General features: G+C 47.9%; 1 protein-coding gene across 2 annotated transcripts in view; it reads left to right on the top strand.

Annotated features, from left to right (window-relative positions):
* HDLBP (high density lipoprotein binding protein) overlaps positions 1-14557 on the top strand; it is a 42240-nt gene that overhangs the window by 19499 nt on the left and 8184 nt on the right. For both annotated transcript variants that reach the window (XM_052802747.1, XM_052802748.1), the window contains exons 3-21: positions 337-449; positions 1380-1534; positions 2073-2288; positions 3950-4156; positions 4630-4845; positions 5689-5895; positions 6110-6217; positions 6775-6879; positions 7920-7998; positions 8695-8834; positions 9137-9241; positions 9501-9614; positions 9945-10031; positions 10197-10328; positions 10638-10856; positions 11670-11891; positions 12122-12340; positions 13054-13192; positions 13953-14107. In XM_052802747.1, the coding sequence (XP_052658707.1) occupies positions 374-449; positions 1380-1534; positions 2073-2288; positions 3950-4156; positions 4630-4845; positions 5689-5895; positions 6110-6217; positions 6775-6879; positions 7920-7998; positions 8695-8834; positions 9137-9241; positions 9501-9614; positions 9945-10031; positions 10197-10328; positions 10638-10856; positions 11670-11891; positions 12122-12340; positions 13054-13192; positions 13953-14107 (2901 nt within the window). In that variant the 5' untranslated portion in view covers positions 337-373. The remainder of the gene's footprint in view (positions 1-336; positions 450-1379; positions 1535-2072; positions 2289-3949; positions 4157-4629; positions 4846-5688; positions 5896-6109; positions 6218-6774; positions 6880-7919; positions 7999-8694; positions 8835-9136; positions 9242-9500; positions 9615-9944; positions 10032-10196; positions 10329-10637; positions 10857-11669; positions 11892-12121; positions 12341-13053; positions 13193-13952; positions 14108-14557) is intronic.

Genomic DNA, 14557 nt, shown 5'->3' with positions numbered 1-14557 from the left:
ATTTAAAAATTGCACACTATTAATAATTGATAGATTAATTAGAGTATGCTTTAACAACTTCTGGTGTCCCCCTTTCCAGTGACCTTCTTAGGTTGCACATCCTCTGCCTTCTTAATGAGGAGCTCTGGTTTTGGTGACTACTGTGCTGTGAAGAAATAGTCCCCCTGAGTTCCTGTCTGGTTCAACAAGAGAACTGGGCAGCTGACTGGCTCTGTAGGTGCTTTTTGAGAGGCTGACTGGAAAAGTGCTCAATAACACATACTTTGTCTTCCTGGAGTGACTTTTGTGCATCTTGAATGGTGTTGGTAATAGTGTTGCCACCTCTGTCTCTTCCAGTGGCATACCCGGATTGTGTGTGGGTGGGAAGTCGACAATGAGCTCCGTGGCAGTTTTGACCCAGGAGAGCTTTGCTGAACACCGCAGCGGCCTGACTCAGCAGCAGGTGAAAGGTGAGAAAACACAGTTGAGTTCCTGTGATGTGCCTCTAAATACAAACTGCACAAGCAAGGCTCCTTGCTGTTACCCAAGCTTGCTCCATGCATCCGGTTCCCCACAAGTGCGCAGACGTTGCATTCTCCGTTCCTAGATTGATGGCCCACCAAACTCTGGCTTTCCACCACCAGCAGCACAGTGGTGATGCTGCACAGTGCAGGGCCAGGAGAAGGCAAGCCTCAGATCTTCATATTGCTCTGGCTAGCAATGCTGTTAGCCGTGGGATGGGGCACATGCAAGAGTGGGGCATTGGGCTACAAGAGAGCCTCATGGGATCAGTGTGCTGGGCTGTCGTTTCCTTCCTCTGCTCAGCCAGGTGCTGGGGAAAGTCAGTATAACTGTATTAACTGACTCACTGATGGGTTTCGGCACCCATCCTCCAGCTGCAAGCTGGCCTACTTGGCATGGCCCAATGCACAACTGAGTCAAACATAGGGTACAGGCTTTCCGTGGACTCTGCCCTAACTGTAGTGCTTCTCTCTGCCTTCCTCCTGGGTGTATGTTTGTCTTACCCCCTTCTGACCTGCAGCCTTGCTCTGTTCCTTTCACTTCTTTCTGTTTAGCCTGTTCTCCCCTAATTAAGCCCTTCTTGACAAAGTTGGCAGTAATGTGCTGTTTGCTGCCACCATTCACTTGCACGTTCACTTCCTGCAGCCGTAGTGCCAGCTCAGACAAGGCTGGTTGTTCATGGCATCTACTGCAGTCTGTGCTGAGGTCAGTTGGGCTCCAGACTTGGCTGCTCCACAAGCATAACTGTAATAGGATTAATAGTAGTGCACGTCATTTGCTCTCCCCTGTTAGTAGTGCCTAAATACAATTGGGCTGCCTATGAATAGGGGCATTTCTGCTGGGAGAGCATCTCATTTACCCTGTTTGCTTCACCTCAGTTACAGCTTTAAACTCTGAAGAAGAGAATGATCCTCCAACCTACAAGGAAGCCTTCCCTCCGCTCCCTGAGAAAGCACCATGTTTGGAAGCTGCCCAGGAACCTGCTGGGCCCTGGAGCAAAATCCGACCAATAAAGGCTTCTGTCATCACTCAGGTTGGTGGGAGTGGGTGGCTTTATCTCCCTCCTTTTCCTTCCTCCAAGAAGTAGGTGAAGTGAAGCTTTCCCTGGAGTATGAAATCCTTAGTGTGTCAGATTGACAGCCTCTTTGCTGTATCTTACCCTGGGGCATGAGGAGGACTGCAGCCTGAGAGCTAGGACTGCTCTGGAGGGGAGGGATGCATTGGAAAACTGTCCAGAAAAAGCTCTGCATCCCTGTTCCACAAATAGCTGGAGCAGGCCTGAAGGGAGGACTGCAGAATTCAAGTAGTGAGCACTAATCCATTAAAGTATTCCCCCCATAGCATGAACTTTAGGAAGACACCCAGTGTGGGGCAGACTGCCTGCTGCAGTGCTCTTGCACTTTCCCTGGTTGCAGCTGGTGTCTCCACTGGAAAGCTGATGGGTTGCACAAACCTGGGAACTTAGTATGCCAGTAAAGTCCTCTATGGCAATAAGAGAGGGAGGCACTGGCAATCAAAAGCATACTGACTGCTTGCTGTGCCGTTCTTTTATCTGTCATGTGGCTGAGCAGGTGTTTCATGTGCCACTGGAGGAGAGGAAATACAAGGACATGAATCAGTTTGGAGAAGGCGAGCAGGCCAAGATCTGCCTTGACATCATGCAGAAGACAGGAGCTCACCTGGAGCTGTCTCTCGCAAAGGACCAGGGCCTTTCAATCATGGTCTCTGGCAAGCTGGAAGCAGTCATGAAGGCTCGGAAAGAGATTGTCGCCCGGCTGCAGACTCAGGTGAGGGCATCTAACTGTTTCTCACTTCATCTTTGCTCTTCCCCAAGACTCACAAATGCTTTGAGACCCTTGGGCGTGTGTGCTTATAAGCCGAAGAGGTGTTATTAGATGACTAATTCAGCTTTGCCATGTATTTTCAAAGCACACAATTGGCAATTTGGAATGGAAATGAGGCTTAAAATAGGGTTCAAAGCTAATTACAGGCCATGGTGTTGCATGAAGGGTGGAGTCTGCAATCTCTGAACACTTGAATTGCAAACAGTGACTTTGTGCTGAGGTGCTGGTGCTGGAGGGGGTGCAGGCCCCTCACACAAAGCTAGTAGTGTGTGAGAACGGGACTGTGCTTTCTCTGAAGTCCTCCAGAGAAGAATGTGGAGGGGTGGGAGAAAGAAAAGTAGAGAAGAGGAAGTCCTGCCAAAAGCTGAAAGCTTCAGGTCAGGGTTATGGATTGTGTAACTCAAGCCACACTGGTAAGGAGCCGCAGCCCTGTTGTTTCAGTTGCTTCTCCTTTCAGTCCTCTAGGTTTTGATTTCTTACCTTCAGATTCTTGAGTTCATAATCAAGGTGGTAGTTCTTGTTAGGATATATCACAGCCAGGTCTCAGTGTGTGTTTTAAAGTGTAATGTCAAAGGTAGTTAATGCAATAGTTAATACCATCTCTGCTTAGTGCTGTTCAGCCCATGTGTCATACCCTGCCAGAGGGATGAGAAAGGGACAATTCCTATGTAATGTGCATCTGAAAAAATAGTTGAGGTTGTACTGCCACAGATCCATGACCCACTGTCCTCTAATATACCTCCTACTGCCCTGGCCCCCAGTCTAAAAGGTGTGTCTGTATTCCCAACTCCTCCTAGGCTTGGTTAGCTTCAGTACAGGGACACAGAGTTGAAGAGTCACACCAAGTGATCTTTTTTGATTTTTTTTTTTTTCTATTGTAGCTTGAATTTTAAGTGTCTAATTACTGTTAGTAGTTACATATTCACAGGCATCGAGAGCATGGTAGCAATCATAAGCTACCAGGTCAGTAAAAACTCAGTGAGAAAGGAAGAAGTCGAGAATCCCTGTTACAAACCAACCTTTTAATGGTAGGTTGAGAGAAGCTCTTGGGACTCCTTTTCCAAGAGGGGCCTTCTAGAAGAGCAGCATGTGCTACATTGAAGACACCTTAGTACTTAGTAGGGATAAGCATCTCCTAGCTGTCTGCCTGCTGGAATAGGTTTCTGGTGTTGAATTTCTGTCTCCTAGGAGTTAGACTGTGTGTCTTGTTCTCTGTAGCCTTGGCAGCGGATGTCAGAGGTCAGATAACTCCACCCATGAGCCATCACCTCAGTTGGTGTCTGGTACTGCTCCAGTGTCTTGCACTGGAGGACAGGCACCTCCTCGTCTGTGCCTAAAGGCCTTAGCTAATTCAGAGTACTACTCCTGTCCAAACAGAAGGGGTTTGAGGGAAGGGTGGGGTTTAAACTCCTAGTATACAGGCACTGTAGATCAACTGTTCTGGTACAGTTTCAGTCCTCGAACAGAACGTGCTGGGAAGGCATTGTGTTTGCTCCTCAGTGAGTACTGCTAAGCAGCATTTAACTTGCTTCCCCTGGCTCTGTTCCTGTGGATCTGCCAGTGCAGGTGCGGGTTCTCACAGATGCTTGGTTCTTGTGTTGCAGGCTTCAGCAACAGTTGCCATCCCCAAGGAGCACCACCGTTTTGTCATTGGAAAGAATGGCGAGAAACTGCAGGACCTGGAGCTCAAAACTGCAACCAAAATCCAGATCCCCCGCCCGGATGACCCCAGCAACCAGATCAAGATCACCGGCACTAAAGAAGGGATTGAGAAGGCCCGACACGAGATCCTGCTTATCTCTGCTGAGCAGGTACTTCAGTACTGTGATCACTGTCATGGCATTAGCTGGACAGCCATTTTGCTTCTCCATGGTATATTAGAAGTTTGTAGCCACCATGGCCACAGTCAGTGGCTAATATTTTAGTCTGAACAGAGACGTATACTGTGCCACTGGCTGTATGAGCACTGCTGCCAGGTTCTGCAACTTATGGTCCTCCATTTTGTCCATCTCTGAAGTCAGATAAGCGTGTTTCATATTTGAAGTGAACCATATTAGGTGCCAGCTGAGGTAAGGCAGGAGATTACAGAGGTGAATATCATAAATCAGCAGCAGCAACAGCAGTATTTGCAGATTGAAAGGGTTGGAGATCTACAAGCCTGGAAACTGAAAAGGGTGCTTGGGCCAGAGTGTCAAGCAAGACAGCACTGGGGACTTAGCTGTGTCTGGCAGTGACTGTAATACAGAGGGCAGTTCCCACTGAGGTCTGTTCTGGGCTCTTCTAGGATAAGCGTGCCGTGGAGCGGCTGGATGTGGAGAAAGTGTACCACCCTTTCATTGCTGGCCCTTACAACAAGCTGGTGAGTGAACTTATGCAGGACACAGGGACACGCATCAACATTCCTCCACCCAGCGTCAACAAGACAGAGATAGTCTTCACAGGAGAAAAGGAGCAGCTAGCCCAGGCCGTGGCTCGTGTTAAGAAGATCTATGAGGAGAAGGTATGGATGGTCCATAAAGCTTCCCATCTTCCCCTGACGTGCTCACAGTCCCTCTTCCATTCTTGTTCTACTTTTGTGCATCCCTCTTTTGCATCCTCCTCACGTCAGCTCTGGCTCAGCAGCTGTTGCAGTACATGGCCCTGGATCTTACCATTTCCTTGCTCAGCAGAGTGGGACTTGGGGTGATGCTATCAGGGAGGTGATAGATTTCTCGCTTTTCTGTGTCATGGGAATTAGCAGACTACAAAGAGCTCCCCTGGCGCTTGTTCACACAGGTGCTACTAAGGAAGGAAGGAAGTATGAAGTCTACAGTGGTGGCCATCTGACAGTATCAAAGTTGCTACATAAGTAGAAGTTGCTGAAGAGTGAATTTCACTCCAGTTTATTTTCCACAGCCAATGTCACAGTGAATATCCTTGTGGATTGTTGGGCTGTTTTTCCTCGTGGTTAGGTCCGTATTTGTACCAGTCTGGATTTCAACAAAGATAATCAGCTTATAGCCTAGTAGCCTACGTGGTGTTGCATTACAGTACTTCCTAGGGGACAACTGGGTGTTGAGCCCTGTTGTGCAGGGAGGGGGGGGTGTATGTGGTCTCTTCCACGTAGTCTTCCAGGGAGCATGACACAGAATACGAGTTTTGTACTTCACCTGTGAATTTTTGAGGACAAGGCTTTCTGTAGGCAGGGGCCTAAAGGGTGCTAGCATGCTGCAGAACCACTGTGCTCACCTTTGCTTTGCTCTTTACTGGGTGCAGAATTTCACTGCATCTTGTGCCTCTTCCTTTCGCTCTTGTCCTTCCCTGCCCCTTTGTGATTGATGCCCCAGTGCCTCTGCCCCTACAGAAAAAGAAGACTACTACCATTGCAGTGGAGGTGAAGAAGTCCCAGCACAAGTATGTCATCGGCCCCAAGGGGAATTCCCTGCAGGAGATCTTGGAGAAAACTGGAGTCTCTGTCGAGATCCCACCCACTGACAGTAGCTCGGAGACGGTGATACTGCGAGGCGAGCCTGAAAAGCTTGGGCAAGCATTGACTGAAGTCTATGCAAAGGTATTGACGAGATGGGCTAAGCCTTCTTTGAAAGTCCTATAAAGATACATCCGTGAGCACTGACAGGTGTGGGGGGTGTGGTCTCTGTTGGGCTGTTAGAGATGCAGCTTAGATGTCAATACTGAGGGTGCAGCACGGGAATTGGAACTGAATTTTTGTGAAGACCTCTTCCAGTCTGTCCATCAACCAGCTTCTCTGTTTTTCTGTCTCTCAGGCCAACAGTTTTACCGTCTCCTCGGTCTCTGCCCCCTCTTGGCTTCATCGTTTCATTATTGGAAAGAAAGGACAAAACCTGGCCAAAATAACTCAGCAGATGCCAAAGGTATGGATGAGCCGATTAGCTTAGCACCCTCTAATGTAGAATATGGTTTAGTCCAGATCACTATTTGTAGAAGAGAAATGTATTGTGGTGTGGGTAAAACCAGGGAGGAAATGACACAGATCTTAATATTAAGGGGAGCCTCTCTTTTACTGCTGCAAACACTACTCATCCTATGTTATTCTCGTGGGTTGAGCCCTTCAAAGGAGGCTTTATGTGGTACTATTTTGAGAGTTGAGGTAGCAGGACACCTGCAAATGCTGACTTCAATGAGGCTTCTCCCTGGTGAGTTAGATGGTACCTAGAGAAAGGCTAGGTGAGTAACTTCTCCAAGGCCCTTGCAGACTCCAGGACAGCACCAAAGCCTTGGGCTCTAGACACTGTGAGACGGCCGGGATTGTAAGTTACCTACTTCTGAAACCATGGGAATGATGTGTATAATTTGTGGGAAGGAAACCATCTCGCAGTGGCAGGGCTTCATAGTGTAGGCCTGACTAATGGCATTGACCTGGCTTGTATCTTGGAAAATTCTTGCTGGATTCATTGCCTTGTGTCTCAAGGTTCACATCGAATTCACTGAAGGAGAGGATAAAATCACTTTGGAAGGACCTACAGAAGATGTGAATGTGGCTCAGGAACAGATTGAAGTCATGGTCAAGGATCTGGTAAGTTGGTGTTACTAGTTCGAGTAGATAAGAAAGTGGAGGAAGAAGAGGCAACAGAGCAGAGATGATGAGGTGTCTATCACATCCATATGATGTCTTGACATGCTTAACAGAACTTGCAGAAGACAAGTTGTGTGGCAGATGGATGAAACCCTTGGTTACGAAGCTTGTCCGTAGCATTCTTAAAAAATCAGCAGCAGGTCTTAAATCTTTTGATGCAGAGAAGGAAGGATTCTCTTTCAGTCGTAGCTGGAGAGGCATATGAGTCCCTTTAAGTGTTTCACAAGCATGGTGATCTTGGCTCAAACCAGAGGAGTGCTTCTGCTCTGCTTAATAGCAGGAGTGCTTGTAGCCAAGTACTGGAGAGTCAGTGCCAATACTGGCAGTAGGCAGTTACTTAGAGCACAAGTGGTGGCCTATGCTACCTAGCCCTATGTCCTGGTTTCAGCTGGGATAGAGTTAACTGTCTTCCTAGTAGCTGGTATGGTGCTATGTTTTGAGTTCAGTATGCGAAGAAGGTTGATAACGCTGATGTTTTCAGTTGTTGCTAAGTAGTGTTTAGACTAAAGTCAAGGATTTTTCAGCTTCTCATCCCCAGCCAGCGAGAAAGCTGGAGGGGCACAAGAAGTTGGGAGGGGACAGAGCCAGGGCAGCTGACCCAAAGTGGCCAATGGGATATTCCATACCATGTGGCGTCACATCTAGTATAGGAACTGGGGAGTGGGGGCGGGGGATCGTGGCTCGGGGACTAGCTGGGTGTCGATCGGTGGGTGGTGAGCAATTGCACTGTGCATCATTTGTACATTCCAATCCTTTTATTACTGCTGTTGTCATTTTATTAGTGTTATCATTATCATTATTAGTTTCTTCTTTTCTGTTCTATTAAACCGTTCTTATCTGAACCCACGAGTTTTACTTCTTTTCCTGATTTTCTCCCCCATCCCACTGGGGGCGGGGGGGGGGGGGGGTGAGTGAGCGGCTGCGTGGTGCTTAGTTGCTGGCTGGGGTTAAACCATGACACCCTATACAATTCTTTATAGATCAACCGGATGGATTATGCAGAAATCAACATTGACCACAAATTCCACCGACACCTCATTGGCAAGAATGGAGCTAACAGTAAGTGGGGTGCCTTTCTAATCCTTCCCATGCTGGGCCTCTCCGTGTTTAGTAGATCATACCAGGGGCTCTGCAGCTCATCCAGTGTGCCATCTCCATCACATTTCCTCTGTTCTTCTAGAGTGGTGTTGGCACAAGGAGATAAATGGGCAGTGAGGCCTTGGGATCGCTTTAATGTGTGAAAGCATCTTGGGAGGTTGAACAGTAGTGGGGTCACTTTGCCGTGTCCTGGAGGAAATTTTTTTTTTTTCAGTTGGAGAATTGTGTTGTCTTTTTTTTTCTTTTTTTCTTTTAAGTTGCTCTATGTGAATTACATTTTAGCAGCTGATTGGGGGTGGTGGAAATCTGCTTGGTGAGTTTCTCTGCAAGAAAGAAATTGGGATTAGAAATGAATTATCATCTTCTGATCTAAATGTGGTGCTGTTTGGGGAAGAAACAGATGCCTCACTCTAGCAAGTGAACAATTGGCTCTGTAGATGCCACAGTATTTACTTGTACAGGTTCTTGTGTGGCACAGATCTGCTCTCGCTGAACGCCAGGGTGAAGAGGCACTTTCCCCTGTTTCAACCTGACCCCACCGGCCCTTTCTCAGAGGCTGGTTTACTTCTTAAACAGCCTTTAAGCAGTGATAATCAAGGTGCCTTGCTTCCAAGTCTTGGCCTAGCAGACTGTGTCACCACAGTCCTTGCCTTGAAGTTAACAGGATTAAGGACCTCTACAAGGTGTCTGTGCGCATTCCCCCGGACAATGAGAAGAGCAACCTGATCAGAATTGAAGGAGACCCACAGGGGGTCCAACAGGCCAAGAAAGAGCTGCTGGAACTCGCTTCCCGTATGGTGAGTAGGATGTGATGCTTGGGAGGCTGCAGGGTTTGGGCTCTTCTGTTCCCTCATAACCTTCTGGTGCAAGTGTGTTCCCCTTACCCACCAAGCACTTGGATCTCATGACAAGTGCGAGTTCCTTTTCACAGATGTATTCTTCTATTCCCTTGGACACCCCTTCTCTGTCAATCTAGAGTGAATTTTGTCTAGAGGAGAAGAGGGACAATGCTGGCAAGTAAACTGTCAGGCAGCAAACTGGTAAATAAAAGTGTGTGGCTCTCCTGCTGAACACTCAATGTAAACTCTATTCTCATCAGGAAAATGAACGCACCAAGGACCTAATCATTGAACAGAAATTCCACCGGACCATCATTGGGCAGAAGGGCGAGCGGATCCGGGAAATCCGGGAGAAATTCCCAGAGGTATGGCTTTCTAGATGAGGGATCCAGAGAGGATATTTCCTACTTGGGTAGTAAACACATCGTCGCTGAAGTCAGCGGCTTTAGTGGCTCTGTATCTAGTATGTATGAGAAGATAGTTCTTTTGGCCAGAGGCTGCTAACATGGTTACCCTTTTCTGAATGGGAAAGGGTATGTGTAGGATCCCCCCAACTCTTGCATGTGTCTGACACAACAATTCTTGCATTTGCTTGAGTTCGCTATAAATGACTGCCTCCTGCAGGTTATCATCAACTTCCCAGACCCTGCGCACAAGAGTGACATCGTCCAACTTAGAGGTCCCAAAAATGAGGTGGAGAAGTGCACCAAGTACATGCAAAAGATGGTGGCAGACCTGGTAAGGGGGACTTCTGTCTTCTGTTTTCTCCTGCATGCCTGGATAACCCTGGAATAAAGCAGAGGTGTACTGGATTGGCTAGGGCTGAAACACCTCAAGATGAGGGAGCTGTGGACACTGTTCTGGCTGGCTGGGGGCAGGGCGGTAGTACCTGGTTTTTAAGGGCTGTAGGGCAAGGTACTTGCCTTTGCTTATTCTTGCAAGTCTTTCGTACAGAGAACTTCACAATAGACTTAGTCCCAAGGAAGAGCTTGTTTATCAAGTCCCTGGGACAGGGCCTGGCTTGCCATGGCAGTGTAATCTTAAGTTCTCCCTTCTTTTCTCCCTTAGGTTGAAAACAGCTTTTCTATTTCTGTCCCCATCTTCAAACAATTCCACAAGAACATCATAGGGAAAGGAGGTGCCAACATCAAGAAGGTGAGATATCTTTCCTATCTCCAGTGCTCATTATGGTCACTGCCTGCAGCTAAATCCCACTCGCTGCTCTCTCCTGCTCATTGGTGATGTCAAATATAACCTCCAAGGGCTTTTTTCTGACATGGGACACCTCTGAGATTATTTTATTTTTTTCCTTTGTGGCAGATCCGTGAAGAAAGCAACACCAAAATTGATCTCCCAGCAGAGAACAGCAACTCAGAGACAATAGTTATCACAGGCAAGAGAGCAAATTGTGAGGCTGCTCGCCACAGAATTCTTGCCATCCAGAAGGAGCTGGTAAGTGAAATAACTGATGTGTTGCAGATGAGGTACTTATATGTTGCTAGAAGACATAATTACAGAAGTGCTTGTAGTGGGGGAGGGCAGGGAGGAGACAAATGTGAGTGTCAGTCTGTGATTGACTCTTAAATCTAAGTTTGTGGCTGCTCATGTGTCAGGAGTAGCCAGTCTCAAGCCCCTCTGGTCAGGCATTTCTTACACATAGCTCTATAAAGCTCCTAGCAATGTGGGAGTAGGAGCATAAGTAGAGTGGGCACAAACAGGTTTCTGCAGCTTGACTAACAGCCTAGTACTGTCCTCTCTTAGGCCAACATCACAGAGGTGGAGGTCTCTATTCCTTCCAAACTGCACAATTCCCTCATTGGCGCCAAAGGCCGCTTCATCCGCTCCATCATGGAGGAGTGTGGTGGAGTCCACATCCACTTCCCCACTGAGGGCTCTGGCAGTGACACCGTCACCATCAGGGGCCCAGCCCAGGATGTGGAGAAAGCCAAGAAACAGCTGTTGCACCTGGCAGAGGAGAAGGTGAGGCTTGTCTCATAGGGGAAGGAGCAGATTGGTTTGGCCAGCTGTTTCTTTTTGGGGGTTGAAGTGATACCTTCTGTCTGCTGGGAATCCTCTGGCATCAGATGGCCTAATCCTCTTTGGAGGGATTTGAGTACAGTTTGGATGATTAAAAGAAAACTATGCTTCCATCCTCATGACAATGAGTTCTTCCCTGATGGGTGGAAGAACTGGCTGTAATGCTTCTCTGCCCAGGCTGGGGATATACTCAAAGGGTTAAGGTTCCCTATTCCTGTGGTTTGAATGCTGTTGGGTATCCACACTTCCTTGAAACAGCTTACTCTGCGTATCTCCTTTACTTTTTTCTTGGTCTCTGAATTACAGCTCCGGTTCTTCTGTTTCACTGGTTTGAGAACTTAGGGTTACAAGACCTTGCTCTGAGTTGTGGTTGACTGACTGGTCATCTTAATAGCAGGAAAAAACCCTAATATCAGCATGTGAACATGTTCTCCTGATCGTTAGGTGCCTCTGCTGCCTGGCTTGCAAATGGTTATGCTGCCTTGTGTGAGTGTCAGACCCTTCTCCTAGGGAAGTCTTTTCTGCTCATATTCTCACCAGTCGTGCTGAGTGTAGAGTTAGCTTTTCAGCCCTGAGAACATCTTCCGGGTGGTTGTTTTAATTTAAGACATCATACACCTTTTTGACTTCGACATCTACCTTGCTCTTGCAACACTGTGTATGTGGGTGCAGGTAACATACCTACATGCTTACTGTTGATGCTGATGTGTATTTTCTATATAACGGCATGTTCCACGGGTATCTGACTCCTTTCAGCAAACAAAGAGTTACACTGTGGACCTCCGTGCAAAGCCAGAGTACCACAAATTCCTTATTGGTAAGGGTGGTGGCAACATCCGTAAGGTGCGTGACAACACTGGGGCCCGCATCATCTTCCCAACCTCTGAGGACAAAGATCAGGAACTGATTACTATCATGGGAACTGAGGAGGCTGTCAAAGAGGCGCAGAAGGAGTTGGAGGCCCTCATCAAGAACCTGGTATGAACTACTTTTTCTAGTTTCTTGCCTATCACTGTAGCAAGATGTAGCAAGTCAGTGTGGAGGACCTGCTTGTCCTAAAACCATCTGCTGCCCTTCATGGGAGCTCAGGAAGATCCTCCTTGCTCTTACTTGTTGGGGTGAGGTTGTAAACTGTTTGCTGTTGCGTGCAGCAAACTTGTGCTTATCACCAGGACAGGCAGGGTTGACTGGCTGTCATCTACTGGCAGGATAACGTGGTTGAAGACTCCATGGTGGTTGACCCCAAGCACCACCGCCACTTTGTCATCCGGAGAGGGCAAGTTCTGCGTGAGATTGCAGATGAGTATGGTGGTGTGATGGTCAGCTTCCCACGCTCTGGCACCCAGAGCGACAAAGTCACCCTCAAGGGAGCCAAGGACTGTGTGGAGGCAGCCAAGAAACGCATCCAGGAGATCATCGAGGACCTGGTATGTTGCAGGAAAACAGTTTCTTCTATATTTTGCTGTTTCAGTAGTGCAGGTTCAAGGGAACCTCATGTACAGCCAAGCTTTACGTGAACAAGTTCCATAGTAGTTCTGGGATTTGAAGCTTTGCTGTCAATATATAGGGTCTGCAGTCTTTAGATAGTGGCCTGGGGAATGACACCTGGCTCCATAATGGCAATGCTATATGAAGGAATTGCTTCCTCTGACCATCTTCTTGGTTTTTAGGAGTGGAAATAGGAGATGTTCCTTGGTGTACTTCTAGATGTTAAAAGATTGGTGCCTTCTTGTGCCTCTCCATGCCTGGCCTTGGACAGTGGTTGCTCTCTGGGGTTTCCTGTGCTGTTAGTATTGGCTTTTGGAAGCAGACAGCTGTCAAATCTGTTCCCTTCCTTTCTTCTTTATCTTTTTCCTTTCTTCTAATGCTTCCTGCCCTTCAGGGTAATAAAATAGAGAGTTTGAGTTTTGGTCTTGGAAGCCTTTAACATCATGGATTGGAGGCAGCCTTCATTAAGAAATCCTCTGCTAACTTTTCTGAGAGGAAGGATTCTAGGAAACTTTCAGTTCTTCCCCTGTCAGCAGCTATTATCTTTTCTAACTCCTCTCTATGTCCATTACGGATTTCGCCATGCACAAGCATCCTGTTTTCTGGTGTGAAAGAGGCTGCATTGCAATAGAGCAACTCTGCTTTCTCACAGGAAGCTCAAGTGACAATTGAATGCACCATCCCACAAAAGTTCCACCGCTCCATTATGGGCCCCAAAGGATCCCGGATCCAGCAGATCACCCGGGACTATGGTGTCCAGATCAAATTCCCTGACAGGGAGGAGAACCCAGGTATACACATGGATGCATGTTTGCCTGTAGTGTAGCCTACACTCCATATCAGTGGAGGTGTTCTACTTAAAATCTATTGAGAACTGACCCCAGGTGTTCCCTACAGGCCTTGAATCTGGACTTAGCATCAACCTTGCTCTCTTGGGAAGAGGGGACAGTTTTAGGAGGTAAAACCACAGACCTGGGTGTTCTGAACGTGTTCTCACTGCAGAGTGCAGGGAGTACGAGGACCTACCTTGGCAAAAAGGGGCCTACAGGCTTACCAAGGTCTTTCTGAGCCCTCATGCTCTTGTTGCTGGGTGTGCTCAATGCAGCACAGCTGGGGCCTGTTGGATACTCTGGCCTAGCACCAGCCATCCTGCTCTAACATCCAGTGCTGTGCTGGTGAACTTCCCGCTTGGGGAAGAAACTGCCAGCTTTACTTGTTGCCTCTGCTAACGTAGGAATGCAGCCTCTGCTGACATAAGAGTGTGGCCTCTGCTTCCATAGCACAACTGCAGGTCCTTTCTATGCAGGCAAAGGCAATATCAGTGCTCTGCAGAGAGGTGTTGAGCAGACTGTCTCGGTGGATGTTCTTGTTCTGCTCATTCCAGGCTAAGCCATGGCAAGCTGCCTGTACTAGGAGTGACCTTCTCCACTGCAGTCTATAGTGTCTGACCTCTTGTGGCAAAGCCCAGGCTGAGCCTGAGGATCTAGAGAGGCTGATAATGAGCAAGGAGGGGGCTCTGTCCATTTAACATGAGACTTTCCATGTTTCCAGCCCCTATTGCAGAGCCAGCTCTGCAGGAGAATGGTGAGGAAGGTGGGGAAGGCAAGGATGGGAAGGATGCAGATCCCAGCTCTCCAAAGAAGTGTGATATCATCATCATCTCTGGCCGCAGGGAGAAGTGTGAGGCAGCAAAGGAGGCACTGCAGGTATGTGGCTCTCTAAGCCCCTTAGCCCTGTGATGTAGTGATGCCCTGATGCAGGAAGCTCACTGCAGGCTTTAGTGGTGGTAATAAAAGCTACTTAGTCAAGGTTGCAATCCAGCTGGTCACTGATGCTAACTGTAGAGGTGGTCTGTACCGCTCAAGGGAAGTCCTCTGCTCTGTGATTTAGCCTGGCAGCTTGAATCATAGTGCCTGACCTTGCAATTGCTAGAGCTTGTAGGCAGCCCTGAGTTACTTGCCATAAAAGCATGACATGCTTGTTTTATGGAGCACAGCTGGAAAGAGTCTGATTGAGGCTGAATCATTCTAGCTTTAGCAGACCTTGCCATGCTCCCTTAGTGATGTTTTCCAAGTCTCTGCTAGATGGAAGCCAAAGATATGAAAACAGCCTGTCCCCAGAGGCAGGGTTTAAGATTGCTTGTTTGGAAAAAATGC

This window comes from Harpia harpyja, chromosome 12 (genome assembly GCF_026419915.1).
Source record: "Harpia harpyja isolate bHarHar1 chromosome 12, bHarHar1 primary haplotype, whole genome shotgun sequence".
Lineage (NCBI taxonomy): Eukaryota > Metazoa > Chordata > Aves > Accipitriformes > Accipitridae > Harpia > Harpia harpyja.
The sequence above is the reverse complement of the archived record's forward strand: the minus strand, read 5'-3'. Positions and strand labels throughout refer to the sequence as shown.